Source organism: Kryptolebias marmoratus, linkage group LG1 (assembly GCF_001649575.2).
Source record: "Kryptolebias marmoratus isolate JLee-2015 linkage group LG1, ASM164957v2, whole genome shotgun sequence".
In the NCBI taxonomy this organism is placed as follows: Eukaryota; Metazoa; Chordata; class Actinopteri; order Cyprinodontiformes; family Rivulidae; genus Kryptolebias; species Kryptolebias marmoratus.
Genome location: NC_051430.1, coordinates 16,892,056 through 16,911,761, shown reverse-complemented (window position 1 = coordinate 16,911,761; position 19,706 = coordinate 16,892,056). Strand labels below are relative to the sequence as shown.

The following is a 19,706-nucleotide window of genomic DNA, read 5'->3' as shown; positions in this document are numbered from 1 at the left end:
GTGTCTGAGTGAAGTGAGCACAACCTAAACCTTAAGTCCTCTAAAACAGAGGAGACTACGACTGGCTTTAGGAAGTCAAAGGAACATGAATACCTACCTCTCTAGATACGTAAATATTGTAAAGACAAAGTTCATCACACTTCATGTGTCCAGTCACATAACAAATAAGAACTTAGTAAAAAGTAAAAAAAAAACATATTGTACTTGAGAATAAAAATATGCTTTTTTAAAAAAAGAGAAGAAAAGTTTTTTTCTGATTCCAAACCTAAGAAGGTAATTTCAACTTTTCCTTTTTTCGACCAACCTTACATTTAGCTGAGTTAGATTTTTTTTTCTTTTTAACTGTAACTTGTTTTTTGGCATACATTAACATTTGTTTCATTGCACAAGGTCAAGAATGGTGCTGAAAATGCCTGATTCTCAAAGAAACAGATGTTTGATTGTTGCCAGATGTTCACAGATTTACAGAAAAAAAACAGAAAGGATGTTTTGTGTACCATATATATTTATGATATAATGAATACAATTTATAACGAGAACCAAACTAAAACGTGTCCACTTACTGTGTTGGCAGTGAACTCCACTGAAGCCGGGTGGACACTTGCACACATAACCGATGAAGGTGTCGCCTCTGTAGGTCTCGCTGATCTCACACGCTCCTTTGTTGTGGCAGGGGTTTGGATGGCAAGGCCCTGCGTGGAAAAGAAACAGGGAAACTGACTCTTATAATGGGCTGCATATATCACTTTCTCATTTACTGTGTACATAAGAACATGGTGCAACGAACAATACATTCACTCTTGTGCGGCACATTGTGTTTTCTCACTGTGTGCACTGTGCATGAATAAAACAAATGCACACTCAGCCAGCCTCATCTAGGCAGTGATTTAAGACACCATTCAAAACAAGAGCCTGTATTTTATACATTTTGAAAACACATTAAATGTGGGGAAATTTCAAGGCATAAATTAATAGAAGACCCTGTGACACGGTGTGTAAGTAAATGTGTTTGATGGGCAAAACTGGGACTGACGGAGGAGCGGGAGGAGTCTGGCTTATAGATGCTGCTGGTCTCAGTGGTCAGGAGGGCATCAACATGAAGTCACTGAATACGTTCCCTCCGGGAAGACAACACTTCCCACTGACAGTGGTGAGAAGTGAGCACAAACTACCTGCGATATACTGTGGAACACCAACTGACTGCATGCACTGAAAACTAATAATGTCAACACTTGCAGATGCATGCATGAGAGAAGTGCAGTAGTAGCTGGAGGTTCAGTTTGGGTTTGCAGAACACCTGAAGTTATATTTAGAGGAGTGTTTTATACTTGAGACAGACATATGATGACAGATAAAACAATCAAGTAATATTGTAGGTTAATTAACTAACTAAGAAAAAAAAAAATATATATATTAATCATAAAATGGTTGCAAGGTTCCATTAAATTTAGTCAGAAAATACCAAATAGCCTAAATGCTGATAATAGACTATTATATGCTGATAGTGCTGAAAGGATGCTGAATGTATCAGCGTGTCTGGTCAGTCCAAAAGTTTACTTATCTCCAGGCCACAAGTTCAGCTCCGTCTGGTAGTATTTACAGCTGTGAAAAGTGCAACCAACACTGGAGCGGAGGACATCTCTGAAAGATGAACTTTATCAGTACAGTGAAAACCAAAGCAATTTAGCAAAACTGGAAATAAATGTCCTTAAAAAACAACATTATTTATTAGCCACCAAAAGAGACTTCACTACTATTGCTTTTGGTAACAGACCGGAAGTAGACCTGATAATTTATTCTACAGCAGGGGGGTCAGGAAAAAAGTGGACAAGCCTGAAGACCAGACAATCTCTTGAATACAAATTCAGTTCAAATAGCTAAGAAACACTACAGTACACAAGTTACACACTAATATATTTAATGACTGACAATAATTGCAAACACTGGGAAAGGACACGAGAAAATATCTGCAACATTTATCACAAAAAACATGATGCTTTTGATTTTTTTTAAATCAAAGTACTTTGTAACAATCAACAGTAGGGGTGTAATGCTTCGCCTGAGTCACAGTTCAGTATGAACTTTGGTATCAGGGTCATGGTTCCGTATGGTTTAATGGAACAAGTTATAATTTTTAATTTATTCTTCCTTTGTTTTTTTTTCAACGGACACTGATGCTTTCAAAAGCAAGAACAGAAACAGAAAAACAAACCACCCTTGCTAGGGGAAAGGGATAGGTAGCAGGTCATTGCAACAAGGTAAAAAATAAAACATAAAAGGCATATAGTATTTTTATTCATCCTACAGGCGATGTCCCAAATAAAAAGTTTGATAAACTCCAAAACTGACAGGTAACTTTTTTTTTGTAAGGAAAATACTCCAAAAAGTGTTGCACTCATAACTTCCAAACTCAGTTTTGTGTATGTGGTGTGCAGCAGTTGGTGCAGTTTGTCTCTGAACGGGCTGTCTGTGGGTGGAGCGCACGATGGCACCTCACACACAAATGTATTAGATGTGTGGCACACAAAGTCCCGTACATTTCTGTGTGTGCGTCAAAGTGCCCATAGGCAGCCCGCTCGGTGGCAAGATGTGCTGTAAGCTGTAATCACTGTAACCAAATAATACATTTTTTTATTATTATTATTTTTGAGTCTTGGTGCAGCTCTACTCCAGAACTGTTTTCTGCTCAGCGTAGGATAAACATGGAAGCAGCTGCTGTTGGAGCCTCAGCCAAAATAAGCCAAAATCTCCAGACTTCAAAGGTTTTATGAACAAACACTGTTGCTTGTTCTTTTTCTCCTCATCGTCAATAAATGTGATGCCAGGGCTTTTCTCTGACGAAGCGTCAGACATACAAATGTTGCGGCTAGAGAAAAACTAGCTATCTCCCAGCAACCAGTGATAAACCTGGGTGCACCCTGTGTGCACCCTCCCTGCTTTGGGCTGGCCTCAGCGTACACAGCACATTTATGTGAAGAGGGCCTTACAGTAATACCCTACAGGGGATAGTTTTATTTCCTGTTTTTCAGATGTGTCAGTTGGCAAAACAGGTTAAAAAACCAACATAAAAAGGAGTGCTTTTCTTTAGAAGGAGAGAAGTGATTGATTGGTTGTGACCTAAATATTAATCGTCTTTTCCATGTATTTGTTTAAGAAGTCTTTACCGTGACGGTTTAGTATAAATACATGCGCCCTTACACCCCTAAAAAACAGCGTTTCATGATTTGGCTGATTAGCCAAAGTGAGAAATCATTCAGAAGCAACATCAAAATGGGAACCTACAAGCCAATATTCACTACAAAGAAAATTCAGAGATCCTTTGTAGAGGAAAAAGAAACTCACAAGAGGACAACCATTAGCACAGCTACAGTATCTCAAATCATGCTTTTATGGTCGAGCAGCCAGACAGACACCATTTCTAAAATGCACATGACAATGTACTATGAAATTGCCAGAAGGGACCTGAATGAGTCTCAAAAATATGTAGAATTTTTTTTTATACATAATGAAGCAAGATGGAACTGTTTGAACACATTTCCTAACCAAGTGTATATGTGGAGGAAAGCAGGCACTGAAAATCATCTTTATAATACTGGCTATACAGTCAAACAGCAATATGCTTCTCAGAAACAAAGCCTGGCGGACCATTTAGTTAAAAAGGAAGTCATACAAAAAATGTAGAACTGCTGACAGAAAAACTTTTTTTAAGAATGCTCAGGATCTCTGACAAGATAACACCGAAGTAGCTTCAGAAAACTGAAAGTTCTGGAGCCAGCTAGATTAAGATTGTTGTGCGAGATACTGTAGAGCCTCTCTGGATGGCCCAACAATCAAACCGTGTCCATCTAAACTCATTCAGCATTTCTGTCATGAGCTAGTGGAGAAACTTTTAAAGAAAAATAATTTCCAAGAATGTAGGATCATTTGCAAAAAAACAAATTTGTAAGGCTATCAATAAAGGTGCCAAATTTACTTATTTAAATTAAATATTTCAGTGTTGACATAAACCCAACACACAAAGAAGCTATTTTGTTTTTCAGTTGTGGATTATTGCAAAAAGTTTCAAAAATGCATTGAATGATGTTTTTTTTTATTCTGAAACATGCAACATGCAGAAAAGTATTGTATCAGTAAATATATTTTTCATTGATTACATTGTTGTGCAATAACCTCACTGTGTACCAAGGCCGTTCAACAACTACAATTACAACAGTTCCACGTCCCTTCTGAAAATCAGGGCTGTTTATACAGTAAACCTGGCTGAGGGTCAGTACAACTCAGAAAACAAAAAGCTCTGAATTTCTAATTTGTAAGGAAATTCAAACCCATGGTGATTAAGCATAACATTTTTTTTTCTGGTGCATATGCCACACCATTTATCAAAACTATTGTTTCCTGGATAATAATAGGAAACCCATAGTACATTACATAGTCAATGAGAAAAAAAATACAATGCTCTTAAAGAAAACATACACAAAAAAATATAACTGAATTTGTTTACTGTAGTAAGTACGGTTTTCTTTTTGTTTTTTGTTTTTCCTAAGGGTAGTGAATGGCCAACTTTTTCCCACATATTTGGAACCAATGATTTTAATGTTTTTAATTTAAGGTCATTACAACCAAATGTACTGTAAAACAAACTTACATCCTGGCAGTATCCACAACATAGTTTCTTATTACCAGCATATAATCCTTTTTCTTATATTAGTCAGAATAATTTGCTAAAATGTATGAAGTCTGTTGGTAACCCTCCCACAGCCTTTGGGTCAAATTCACCAGAAGTTACAAGGGCTTCTCTCCCTCTCTTTGTCTCTCTCTTGTTTAAAGGCTTCAAGAGTGTTATACCAAGAGTTCAGACCTTTTGAAGTGGGGTTTTATGGAAAGGTTGTGAACAAATTATGTTTTACCTGTTGTTGATAGTTGTTTGCTTGACATCAGTTTGGAGAAATAAAGTTGAATTCTGACCAGTTTGACAGGCTAATGGCTAGTTTGAGTGGGGCAAAGTCTGAAGTGGATTGCTGCCATCTCAAAACAACACCAATCTCAAATATTCCATAGCACTTCTTGTGAATGCTATTTCGTAAAGCTTTATAGTGCCGTCAGTTTTGTATTTCTTGGTAATTTACATAGAATTTTATGCTTATATGCAAGCACAAAAAGTGACAGGTGCAGTTAGCTTTACTAAAGCTTTAGCCTGGGGTACTTCCAGCACAGATGTCATATTTCTGATGGAATAATTGTGTAGCATGGCAGTGTAAATGTTTAAAATAAAATAGAATTCGCATGAACAGTCGTGATGTTTTTGAGGCTGGAGTCGTGCCCTTCTAGAACTACCCATTACCTCGTCAATCCGGTCAGAATTAAACTCCTTTTCTCCAAACAGAGGTGGTGCAAAGAGCCAAATACACAGATAGGCTATTAAAGCTAAATATATGTGTCATTCTCTCTTAAGTCAGTATGACAAATTAACGATAGGCACGAGTCCAACATGGTCATGTCATGTGAAGAGGTGAAGCTGCAGAACTGTATAAACTAAATTATCTGGCCAAGTATTGAAGCCTCAACCCAATCCAGACACTGCACAATGTAGGTGGAAAATGAGTGCAGCAGAGACATTAAATAAATAAATAAATACAAACAACACTGGCAAATTTATTGCTTTCTTAACTTATGGGAATTAGGGGCCCTTTGTATGGGAATTAGAAAGGAGGTAATCCTATTGAAGTCATGTCATTTCAAAAAAAGGATCAGCAATAATGGGAGCAACAGCTAATCAGCCGAACAGAGAAACACATAAAAACTTTTTTCAAGACCCGGTTCTCACGGGAAAAAAAGAGGCGAAAGGTTTTGGTGTTACAATATACACTGGAACCATGCTAAACTGACAGCCTCTTTAATAGAGAGCACACAAAAAAAGAAAAAGGAAAAAAAAAAGGACGAGGAATGGAGATGGAATGAGACAGACAAGCCGGAGAAGAAAAGCTGCAGTGAACGTGTGAAAGATGTGGAAAGATGAAATGAAACTCCAGTGGATTTAGATGCAACTCATCTTCACCTCTGTGTGAGAGCTGCTGCTGAGTTCAAATGTTGTGAATCTTGTAGCTCCAAAGCATAAGAAAGCATCTAATTTTAATTGAGAACTGCATTTCATTTGTCAACCAAAAATAGCCCAGTCTGCTAAAAACACTGCATAACTTTACACGGCACTTGCAAAAAAATGTCAAAACCTGATGGACTGCTGGGCTGAGGCTGCATTTGGTGCCAGTCATACATGCAACACACAAACACACTGTTTTCTTACTAGCAGGGAATACTTTTATAAATATATATATATATATATATGGAGCTCAGATCAGACATCAGCAGTCAAACATCAGGACAGAAAAAAAATGAAAGATCTCTAAAGTGATAAAAAAGAAAGGGACACCTGACTACAAAACATCCTCTGAAGCAACATTTATATCCACAGACATTGAAAAAGTCTATTTGTTACTTGTCCATGAAATAAGTTCAGAGAGCAAAAAGCCACTTTATGAACAAGGTTCAACGTAGCACTCTTCATAATGTAATGCAGCTGCTATTGCTACTATTTTTGCTGGTCATTGTTATTTTTGAAGGCAGAACTAATATTATAGCTTTGGCTTTGCAGCTCGAACTTGTTTTCATGTAACACAATAAAAAAACATGTTTCCAAGGTGATTAGACAGACTGTAACAGGGCGACCAATTTATTTTAATAAGCTGCTCTGAGGGCAAAGGTGAGTGAGTTTGCTTCCTACTGGCCCAAGAGTGGACAGAAGTGAAGACATGCAAGGAGAAAAGTGTTTATCGCTTCAATAATAGGTGTCGCTTTAACATGGGAATGACCTGAGCAGCAGTGGTCAAGGTGGGAATATACAACATTCAACGCTGGATCTAAATGGACCACCCTAAGTATGCACTGGCTGAAAAGCTGCTCAAAATGATGTGCATGCTAAAAAACTAAGAATCACAAAATAACAGTTTAAAAAAGCTGTGATTTAGAAAACAACAACGGCCATTCTGAAAGAAAAGAGAGAGAGAGAGAGAAACTCCAACTTTTTCAGAGAAAACAAGAAGAAGACATGATGTGTCATCAGTGGATGCTCTCTTCCTTCTTGTTTGTTGTGTGATGTGTGACTGTGAGATGCATGTCCAGGGGAACCATTAGCAGCTTTCTTGTGTGAATGTCAACTGCTGCTCTGCTGTACAAGCCAATGCACACTCTGTGATTAATGCGAGTCTGCGTTATGTCCAGCTCAGGCTCTGTGATTTCTTCTCTGGCTGCAAAACAGAGGCCAATCAATCAGCTGTGAAAACCTGACCAGTGAGTAAACATGGGACAGCATCATCTGTTTCCTAGGAGATCAATCACAGGGACTTGACATTTTCAGGGTTAAGGCCACATATGCATTCTTACATCTTAGCGGAAAGCTGTTCCAAACATTTAGTTAACGCAAATGTATGAGGAATACTGATTTTATTTGGGTAAAGGGCAAATGAAACTCACACAGGCTTTTGTGAGCCATGCTCTCATAAAACAGAAAGCAGGAAACACTTCTCAAAAAAAGGTGAACAACATTTTGTTTGCTGTGTCTTATTACAGATTTCTGTTGGTGCTAGGGAATTGGCTCAGGTTGTAGGGCCAGCTACGCATTTCCCAAAACATCTGCAAACAAGTCTTGATCATTTTTACAGCTCTACTTTACCACTTTATTGAAAAAAAAAAATTTGTTTCAACAAGATTCAGCTGATACCTGACAGATATAAGAAAGCGCTCAGTGAAAACAGCCCAAAATGAAACTGTCAGCTCTGGATTGAATTTTGGTGAGAAGCCAGCCTATCAAACACCATGACAATCTTTAATAAAATCTTTTTAAAAAGCACATACACACAAATTTTACCTGCTTCAACAGTGTGAGATTTGCATTTAAACTCCTCAGCTCTAAATGTGCATCCAGCCACATCACAGAGAAGTCTAACATGGCCTAATTGTGTCAAATCTATTTTAACCCAACCTCTTTTCTATGACGGCTTCACTGGTTCATGGGTTTATGGTGATTGCACCCATCCCGCACCTCCACTGATGAAAGCTGGCACTGCACAACCAATATTACACGAAGGCTCTCAGCATGAATCATTCTACGATCAAGCTTTTAAGTGAGTTCTCGGCCTTGTACGCTCATGTATTCTCATGTGCACTTCCAAATCTGCCATTAGTGTTTGACTGTGTCCGACAAATATGGTTAGAGGTAGGAATCAGGCAGAAATAAAATAGTTCGAAATGTGTCAAATAAATATCCAAAAGGAGAGGTCACACAGGAGATCAGCAGCAGTCTAAGTGGATCTACAGAAATGCAGAAATAAAGAATTTTTCAGCAGAGACAAAATGCCATGGAAATGTCAAAGCTGTACCCTGGCTCCCAGGGGTCTCCTCAAAAAAAGAGTCCAATTTCGATTGCAATCTTTGTGAGGTATGACAAACTGTATATAGCAAAAGAAATCCAGGGCAACCTGTCCAAGGTTTACCCCTAGGTTGCCTATCCATCATAGTATCTCTTGTATTTTCATTGTAAAAAAGAATTTCCCATATTTCAGAATAAAAACAGATTGCCCTAGATGCACAGAAAAATATCCTTGTTTTTTAGATAAATTATGGACAAATATCCATTCATATTATTCCACTCAGACTGAGAGGACAAAATTCACATTCAATTTGGCACACTAAGCCATTTTTTCCATCTAAAATGACCAGTTTTAACATGTAGCCCAAAGTTCAAAGAATCAGCACAATCAAATTTTCATGCTCCAAATAAATACAAGTCAAACATCCTAAATAATAGCCCCTTTTCATACGAGTGCAGACTAAGCTTCAGATTATGCAGATTACAGTGATGAAGGTTGTGGAAGAGCATCTCATATGCTAAATACTTCAAAACCGTCACAAGTAATTTGGCCTCTCACATCAATCTGTCCCATTTTCTCTAACCAGTCTAGTTCCAGGTCAGTGGCTACAAGTTCCACCTAATTCTGGTCATTTTCAAATCTAATAAGATTTTCTTGAGCAGATTGTCATTTTCTCATTCTCATCTGAAATTTCTGCAGCTCACAAGAAAGGAAACATAAAACACAGAAAGAATATTTCATATTTTTTGGTACTAATGTGTTTTTTGTTTTTTTGCATTGTGAGCTTGCTAGAGCATATTAACTCTCAAAAAAGGAACATTGAATAATTAAATTTAAAAATAAATGTTATGCATTATGAATAACAGCAAAAGATTAAAGATTCATCAATTTTACTTTTTTAGCAAATGAACATGAAGCAAATTTAATAACTAGCCTTGTTGATTACTTAAGATGCAGCTGTAAGGTAATATTCATATGTTATATGTAAGAATTTTGTGGGCAAAATTGAAAAAATCTTGACTTTGGTGACAAATAAGACATAAAACCTTTCCTGCTTAAATGTGACATTTTAATTAACATTCACTGTGATTAATCAGGCTTTTCCATATTTACTTTAATTAAAAAAGCTTGTTTATGTGTAGCATGGCATTCTTTTAGTAGTTTTAATCTGAGGATACACAAATCTCTGCAAAGCAAGATCAGGCTACTTTGATTCCCGTGGTATTACGGTGAATAAAGAAAACCCTAATTTTAACCTATTTGACCTTAAATAAACCCAAATAAATGAAAAGTAATGAAAGATAGAGACAATACCAATGCTGAAGACACACTTGGAATTCCTGGGTTTGTATTCAGCTGTGGTCCTTTTAATTACATTACTAATGAAGATAAATAAGTTTCTTGTTTACTGCTGTTCTCTTGGGTACTGTTTTAGTAACAAAACCATCATTCTATCTTTGTTATGTTAATTATTGGTGGCAGTTATGGAGAATATAAAATATAGTTTTAAAATGCATGATTTTTATGATGTCTGTACTTTAACTTTGCAAGCCCAAAACAAGCTTGAGGTTCTCCTCCTGAGTGGATTCTCTGTACATTCAAACTAATGGTAATGACATGCATTTATGGACACAAGGCATTACCTCTAGAATAAAGACGCTGAAATTGCTCAGTGCTGCTCTTATGTTAATGGATTATAAAGTTAGAACTAACTAATACACAAGGAAAAAAAATTAACAACCTGTCCTAGAAATGATGCTAAATGCTCAGGTATTCAGAGTATTTTACCTGCAGTGAAATACAATAAAGCAAAAAGAAATCACTGGACCAAAATGAACTGTGTGCTTTTGAATCTTAAAACTCTGGGCTAGAGAAAGATGAGACATTTACCTGATCTGTGCCATTAGAGGAACTTTAAACAGCGTAGCCTTATGAAGTGAATTACAAAATGATACAATAAGGTGTTTGACTGACCCAGCAGATTGTTGAAGGGGTACGACTTACACACACACACACACACAAATGAAAGAGGGGAGCGTGTTACCAAGCATAATGTTTTCCTACCTGCAGAAGTTGGTTCCCCACCATCTGCTCCTGTGAACACAAAGAAGAAAAAGAAAGGGAGGAGGGGAAAAAATGCATTAGCTTTATCCTAACTATGTCACAGTATTCAGGACCGCAGATGTATTTAACACTGCTGAATCAACCACACTATTAACCACACTGCACTCCCATATGTGCATTTGACATGTAATTCACCGGAGCATTAAAGTACCTAAAGCCAGATGCACCTGCTATCTGTAGGTCCCAGCATCCTGCCAAAAGAAATGCTACACTGCTGCCACAAAAACATAGCCTGGCACTGTGTCAGAGCCCGTCCTCTATTTAGGCACTCCGTCCTGGTCACCTGGCTTTGACTAATATGTGCTCATCATTCTGAACCACTGCAGGATTAGCCCCCGTGCCATACATATTTGCTTGCTCTAGCTCCAGCTCCCAATCCCCAGTCCAGCTACATGGCTGAGATTTGGCCTGTCTGCCATCATTAGTGCCATGCTCGATCTCCATCATTACTCATAAAATTGCTCCAAAAAAGTGCCTGAAAGCTGCACGCAGCTACAGAGGCAGTAGACCAAGGGCAATAAATTCAGAGGGAAGGGATGACCTGAAATGTGCTGCTATGTGGATGGATGGATGGATGGATGGATGGATGGATGGATGGATGGATGGATGGATGGATGGATGGATGGATGGATGGATGGATGGATGGATGGATGGATGGAACAATAGATGAACACACACAAACGAGACCCGAATGTTCTGGATTTGCCGCTCTGCAGAACAAATTAAATATGCATGTCTTTTGTTTCCTAATACAGCTAATGCCATTGCTTACCAGTGCTTGCTTAATTAAATTGAATTCCAATTAGACATTAACATATATTAAGAACACATAGATCATAAACCAGACAGCGAGGTAGTTACAAATTTTTTGCAGTTTAAATGCATCTAATTCTATCCTTTGAGATTATGACTGTAATTTTTATAATAAAAGAAAGATGCACAAGGTATTATTTTCTTTTTGCAAACTAACCAGTGTTGATTAATTATTTCATATTGTACAGGGGTCTGCATTTATTGTATCTCTTAAATTAGCAATTCAATAGCTACAATAAATATTGGCTTACTGTTTAAATAAGGTTTGGACATCCGTGGAACAATTGACTTCAGCGTATACAGTAGAGTTTTCAAACTACAGGGAAAATGAGTCACTTTGACACAACTGCAATAAACAGAGAGAATTAAAGATTGACCTGCAGCCTTTCACACAGTTTTGACAGCTAGACAAAGCGTTACCCAAAGTCACACAGAGCAGAAGCCAAGCACTTTGTCAGCCTCTCATCTGTCTGGCAGTAGAGGCTCCCTTTTGTGTTTTCCAATGCACACGGGCCACTGTAATCCCCAGCACATTCTACGCTTCGCTTGGTGTGGTTGCTTTCTGCCTTTCTTCTCCTCTCTTACCATAAGGGTCAAGGCACAAACTTGAATGTTCCTAGACGGGGACTGTATGCACACATAATTACAAACAAGCAAATGGAAAGCAAGTAAAAGAAGAAGAAGAAAAAAAACAAGGAAAAAAAAAACAACAACATATGCCTCAGAGTGCAGACATCTATTCACACCCACACATAAATACACATGCCGACAAGATAGGGAAGCAGAAAATGAAGGTGTTTTTTGTTTTTCTATCCAAGTGTTGAAGTGGTGAATCATAAGAGTGTATAAAAAAACTTGGTGAACAAAACACTTGGCTGGTGTTCAACACAGATGAGTGAAAACACCCAGTGTAAGCTGAATCACAAAGCCCATCTCTTGCGGACAAAAGCAGCTCTAGTTATCTTCTGTTAGACAAAAGTGTCATTTCAATACATATAGAAATGTTTTAAAAGCAAATTTGTGATATCTGAAAAGATCATCAAAGCAAAACCATTCTGGGGTGTTTCCACACCTGAAAGTGTGCATAATCTAATCTAAGGTTTATATTTATTATTATTATTATTATTATTTTTGTATAAATCAAACTTAGTTATGAGCTCTAGCTGTTGGCACTGTGGCGCCACAAATAAGAAGGTCTCCAGTCTCTCACCTACTGAACGCTGGGATAAACTCCAGCCCTACTAGGTCCCTAAACAGGACAAAGAGAATGTAAAAATATAAAATAATTTTAATGAATGGATGATTTAGTGAAGTTGGGTTTCTTGTACAAGTGCATTGACTATAGAATTTGACTGTATATTATTAATTATCATTATTACCTATTGTAACTAATTATTATCATTGTTAGGGTGGCACAGCAGCACAGTGGTTAGAGCTGTCGCATCCCAGCAAGAAGGTTACAGGATTGCTTTCCGGCCTGGAAAGGAGTTCTGGGTGGAGTTTGCATGTTCTTCCGGTGTGCACGTGTTTACTCTGGGTACTCTGGTCTCCTCTCACAGACCAAAATCATGCATGTTATGTTAACTGGTAACTATAAAATTGTGCCTAGGTGTGAGTTAGAGCGTGAATGGTTGTTTGTCTTGTTTGTGTCCCTGTGATGGACTTGCAACCTGTCCAGGGTGATCAGAAAATCAGAAAATACTTTGCACTTACTTTTTATATGCTAACACAATGTTGCCCAATCCTGGTCTTCGAGGGCCACCACATGGCATTTTTTAGATGTTTCACTGCTCTGACACCCCTGATGTGAATGAATGAGTGATTAACAGGCTTCTGCAGAACTTGAAGACCTGCTAAAGAACAGGGAAACAACTAAAACATGCAGGATAGTGGCCCTCCAGGACCACGATTGGGCGCCACTGTAACACCAGTTATGTTTTGTTTAAAACTGACTTAAATCCTGTAAATCTTAATAAGTCCTGGAAATTTTTACTTGCCAGTGAAATTGTATTAATTGCACACCAGATGGTGTGCTGCACAGAACCATTTGGGAGTTCCACCGTAGAATGGGTAGGCACTTCAAAAAAATTACAAATAAAACTCATTAAGCAGGCGACTTGACAACTCAACCATCTCTCGCTCTAACAGTACAACTTCAACCAATCAGTTCAGCAAGGCGGTGAGTAACCAGGAGCAAACTCTGGGTATGAGTAAAAGCAAAATCTGTTCATATTTTATTTCACTTTTCTACAGGTAAATATCCTCAGCTGTCAACAACACAAGACAATGTCATTGTTGTTCTAGACCTAAGAACATATTAAACTTGTAGACTGAGAGGTGGTGAGCATGGAGGTGATGGGTTGACAGGGACGACATGGTCCTGCTTTGTACAAGAAACATTTGAAACATTGATATATGTTCAGACTGGGCAAATAAATTTGTAAAGAAAGGAGGGATCTGGAGATGACTCATTTAAATGGCCCCTCCTCTTTCCCAGGAGAAGGTCCTCTCTATAGCCTGATAAGCCCGCTTCCGGAGACGTATTGGTTTAATCTGACTGACAGCCAGGAGGCAGTAATAACCATCCATAATCTAAATAGGAAGCAGCCAGCCTGTCCAGTACAGGGCTGATATGACCTCAAGGTGTTCAGTGAAGATAGAGGAGTGAGTGCAAAGGACGGAAAGGTATCAAAACCAAAAGAAACATGACTTCCCGACATACACACACACGAATGTGTGTGTATGTAACGTTATAGGGAAATGTGACGTTATAGGGAAATGTGACGTTATAGGGAAACGTGAGCGTGTAAACATTCTATTCCTCGTTCAAAGCAATTTTAATTTAGTCACTAAGTTTTTGCCATTTTTTGTAAGATTGAGTGCAAGGCTAAGACGTTGGTAATGCATCTCCAATGAAGGAGAGCTAAAGGTAAATAATTGTATGTTGTTTTAATTTTCAGCTGCTCTCGTCTAGGGGTTGCCACAGTGAGTGAACTCGCATGGCCAGTTTGTTGATTGTTTTACACAGGGTGCCCTTTTTGATGAAACCTGGGCTCAAACATACAGCCTCAGAGTTACGAGACTGCGGCACTAACCACTGAACTACCATAACCCCAAATATGTCATAAGTGCATAAGGTAAAAAAATTAAAAATCACTTGAAGTCAGTGAAAGGGTTAAATGCACTCATCCTATCAGACCAAAACAAGTCATCACAAGCTGAGACAGAGCAAATAAAATGGAAAAGCCATAATGCAAATCATCTCATTATTTAATCAACAAAACAGTACTGAATGTGGCACACGGGCCATTATGGTAAAACAATTAATCAATTAGTTTAACTGAAACAAAAAAAACTAACTAGGTTTCTAATGGTTTTATAGACTATTTGTGGATTTGTCAGCCTTTACTAAAAAGAAAAGATATTTACGATATAATGTCCATCCATTATGGTTTAATGTGATGAAGTTACCATGTTGATTATTTTCAGTGAGGCCACTGAATTGTTTACTCGACTTTTCAGTGTTGTTTCCTCACCATTATCATTAACAGTGTAACCCCATTACGGTTTTGATGTGCCTACATTTAGCTATGAGGTCAGTACAGTTACTGCAGTTACTGTAATTATGAAAACAATGCATCTTAATTTCCTTTTCTTCTTTGCCTTCATCAACAGCCTCTGAGGAGAATCAAGCTTAATGTCTCTTATTTACTTATTCAGCGAGGTTTTGGACAATTTAGTAAGTTATACTGCCTGAGCAGCTGCAGCTCACATTTGCATAACTTCTTCATTTCTTATCCATCTCTTGTCAAATGGTCCAAGACAGCAGCGGATTGCCATGTGAGCTTATAATGTGACCAGCTTTGTACGGCAGCAGTTGGATTCTTTGCACTTTTGCAACATATTAATTAGGATTTTACAGGTAGGTAGACACCAATATCATTTAAACAAAGGACCAAAGTCCCTCTGCATATAAAGCTTGAAAAACCTTGTCACTCCAACCTTTATTGTCATTCAAGTCAAAAACAATACAGGTAATGAAGAATATTCCCATTTAGCTGGGTAGCATCAAGAATGACAGTCGGCTGTCACTGCTTCTACTGGCAGCCCAGACACTTACTGACAAACCGAGTCTCTGGCAGTAAGACTAATGTTAGTATGTTTTGTGTAACTTCACAGTATGTGGCAGCAAATATGAGACAGACTGTTTTATTCAGAATGCAACGGTTAAAAACATGAAATTACAGCACAAAGCCGTTTTATTTGCCCCCGACCTCTGTATTATTCAGTGAGACACTCGCTGCTTAAAATGTTCCATGTGGTTTCAGCCATAAATGAGCAGAATTAATGACCACAATCAACTTGTCAAAAAGCAACAAAGAGGGAAAGTCATAAATTGTTATAAAAGACTAGTTTTATTGTGATGATTTATAAGTAACACAGTTAAAGCAAAATTGATATTTTTTACAGCAAAAGACCAAATAAAAGCAACAATAACATGAATAGGAAACATCCGGTTAGGGATAAGAATGTCTAAATGAGTTAAGGTTTAAGTCAGTTGTATTGTGGCAGACAGTGCAGTCTGTGTGCAAGTTTTAAATTAGCACTCCAGATATCACTTTTCTCATACTTTTTTCACACATGCACACACATGCACACAGATGCGCACACAATTCCTCACCAGCCCTGAACAGATGCTCATTGCCCGTCTTTCTCCCACATACCGTCGCCCTTTAAAGTGTTTGTTCCATCACAGCCGTGCTTATTAACATTAAATCATCTTGTGCTGGAGTGGGTGGCTAGCTGTAAAATGACTCACAAACACAGTACCAACAATAATTAAGAAGGCATTGTTGAGGCACTTCCTTATCATTAACTGTCCTCCAACTAATGACAAGGAGGGGCAGAAGAATATCCCTTTAGGTCTAATGGAATGGTAAACATCTTTATTTTTTGTAAGTAAACAGCCCATCTATTCTAATATTGCTTTTTTGTCAGAGGATCAGGAGGGCAGGGTAAATTAACAAGTGGCTCTCTGTCATCTAGCTTTAGGAGATTAAACACAGTGAAATCTACATCAATACACTTTTTAACCTACCAATTTAGGCTTACATCAGTAAAGAGACATGAATCTAATATTGTTTACTATGGGCTTGATATAAGAATACTTCAATAACACGTTCTGTACATGTCCTTTGAGAACAGTAATGTATATAAATATATACTATGTAAAAACAAGACATGTTTCCAAATTCTAGTATTTTATCAATGTTTCACATTACAAATAGCAAAACTCTTGCATTAAACAATAATATTTACTGGTGTTTAACCATTTTTAGTCAGTGTTTATTGAAAGTGGTTGATTTCACTTTGCAGATTTGTCTGACTAAACTAGGGAGACTTATCCCTACTTTATTTGCAAACTATCTTTGCAAATAGTGGAAATTATATGCAGCATTCAGAATGTTTTAATATGCAATTATTTTAATCTATGCTCAGATCAACAGTTTGTGGTTTAAGAGAAAATATTTGTTGTACATGCATGTATGGCAAAATCTAAAAAAGAAATAATCTAAAACAGTTTAAACACTGTTTTCTTTTATTTTCTATTTTTCTCTGTGTCACCAATTGGCTCTTTGCCATCTATGGAGCTTTAGGAAGGGGGTGGAGTAGAAGGTAGAGGGGCAAACAAAACATCAAATTGCTATTTCAAGCATAACCAAAAAACTGAAGAATAAAAACCCCAGTGGATCAGACTGTCAGCAGCGAAGGGTTTGATAATATGGTCAATACAAAGTGCAGACATATCCGCAGCCTGATTCATACTGTGCTTTCAACATGAAAGCAATATGTTTTTTAAAAGTCTCCTTTCAAGTGTCTGTGGAAAAAAAAGGTTCTCACTTATAGTTTGGTCAGTACTGAATGCCTAAACAAGTAATGTGAAGTTTAGAAATATAAAATTATCAACAAATGTCAGTAAGATGTAATAGTTATCATTGTTGTGTGCAAATTCGTTTATTTCAAAGAATCCTAAGAAAGAGAACCACATGGTGATCCATCAAACAAACATTTATTTAATATTAACTTGTTATTTCAAGTCATTAAATAACAAAATTCTTAACTGGATAACAGTTCACTGCTGTTGGTGAGCCTTTGCAAAAAGTCTGGTATAAAAACAGTGCAAGACTTTCCTTTAAGCATAAAGATGTTTCCTACTCTAGATACCTTCATATCTCTAACAATACCATGTAAAATTTGTGACCAACGTAAACATTCTTTATATTTTTGGCTTCCCAAGAGACAGAAGTTGATGTAATCCATTAAAGTTATCTTGAGCAGCAGTTCGCCAGTCTTTTTATAGATCTTTGAAAGTTTTTTTTTTTTTTCTTTTTGTACGAGTATGGCTTCACACAAGATCATTTTCTAAGAAATGTTTTTGTTTGTTTTTTGGTATAACTTATCATGAAAAGATGGACCAATGTTTTGTCTGCAGGCTGCAAAAGATCATTTAAAAATAACTTTTTGATAAGCTGTGTGTTATGTGTCAATACACCAATAGGTCACCCCTTGAGATTAGGAGGCTTTTTGTGTCTGGAAAATTTCTAGGCAAAAGTTAAGTGATTAAACAAAAAAATCACTCTGCACAAAATGGTCAAGTACAAGTACCTAACTGAAAATGAGTAAAGAAGTGTTCAAGGAAACGTTTGATTAATTATGAATCACAGAAAACCTGAAGACCCAGACTGGTTTAAAAGCTTACATAAAAACCTGAATCACTGAATGGACCAAAAAAATGAGAAATTTGGCACAGTACTATAGCAATTTGCAACAACAAAGACAGTACATATCAGACACATTATTTGTGGCCAAATAACAAGTTAGCTTTTTCAGTTTCAGTTTACATTGCAGCAAATACAAATAAAAACATATATAACAATAGGAGGTTAGGTAGAAGTTTTAGACCAAAAAGATATCTGAAAATAAAGAACAAAGAAGACTGAAACTCAGGAGGAAATGGCAGGTCCTAGCAGAGCAAGCCAAGTAATGAAATCCTTGACAGGAAAACATCTTAAAGAAGCTGGTCTCACCAAAGAGTAATGGTGCTTTCAGCCTTGTCTTTTGCAGGTCAAACTCAGCCGAAGTGTGTAATACTAATAAACAAAAGCAAATAAGCTCCCTGAGTGCTAAAACACATGGAGTCTATTATGCAGCGCAATCTGTTCCCAGAAATATTATGGTAATTTCCACCCTTTTGGTATCACACACTAGTGTTTACTTCAATTACTGGGCATGGAGCTTCAAAGGTTATCTCTAGTGTCTCATAAAAGAAATATAATAATAATAATATTTTTTTTAAAGAAACTCTATAGGTTACAAAGACATAGAGAGAATTACAATAGTTTTATCTTTTTTAAAATATAACGAACAAAACAAAATAGGAAATACTTCAGAAATGTCTCAGATTTACCATTTACAGGAAGTGAAGCTGCTGCCCTGAGCCTTGGATGCACTTACACCCACTACAATTTGTTTTAAAGGATTTAGCACTCTCATAGACTTTTCATTTGCATTATGAGACAAAAAGGGATAAAATGCTTAACCAAAACTATGCTTTCAATGCATTAAAAGTACTTTTACAGAGTTTAGGTTTAGGTTTTGTTTCATGATTTAAAATGAAAAAAAGAAGAAGGGGATTAACTTAAAATGTTCAGAATTTAATTGCAATCCAGTTTGAAAAAAGAGGTGTTAAAAGATCTTTATGAATATTGTTTCAGTATGGGGTACTGCTTTATATTTATCTGAAGGGCCTCTGAAGAAAGGTAACAACTTGACTCTTGGATGACCTGCAGAAGACAAACTTTTCATCACAGTAAGTCAGCATGACAGACATCCATACTTTCAAAACAGTTCATTCTGTTCATGGGAATACAAAGGAAGCCTTGTGCTATATAGAGCATCATGTGCTTATACTGCTGATATTCAAATCCATGCTTGTATTTGTAACTGTATAAGTAGCTGCGTTAAAAATCAAAGCACTGATTCACGTCAAGTGATCTTTTCTGCCACTCAGTATCCTATTGTTCACCAAATGACACAGAATTCTAACTTGAAAGAGCGAACTGGATCTTTGTTTTGTTGCCAAGTGTGTATGAAGTGTAATTTGTTCACATCAAAAAGGAGAAAGCCCTGAATCACTTCACTGTATTCCATGTTGTTGTTATAGGAAGGAGGGAGGGGGAAAGCCTCACTCCACCTAATTAGATGTAATAGCTAGAGGGAATAAACCTGCTTTGGCCTCAGGATGGGGGACATGAAAGGAGGAAAAAAAGATGTTTAGTTAGGGCT

General features: G+C 37.2%; 1 protein-coding gene across 2 annotated transcripts in view; it reads right to left on the bottom strand.

Moving 5' to 3' along the window:
* The window catches only part of edil3a (EGF-like repeats and discoidin I-like domains 3a), a 104,149-nt gene that overhangs the window by 66,635 nt on the left and 17,808 nt on the right, over nucleotides 1-19,706 (bottom strand). The window contains exons 2-3 of one of the 2 annotated variants that reach the window (XM_017427913.2): nucleotides 10,488-10,517; nucleotides 564-692 (exon numbers count right to left, since the gene is read on the bottom strand). In XM_017427913.2, the coding sequence (XP_017283402.1) occupies nucleotides 564-692; nucleotides 10,488-10,517 (159 nt within the window). The remainder of the gene's footprint in view (nucleotides 1-563; nucleotides 693-10,487; nucleotides 10,518-19,706) is intronic. The other variant, XM_017427914.2, reaches the window with a different exon arrangement.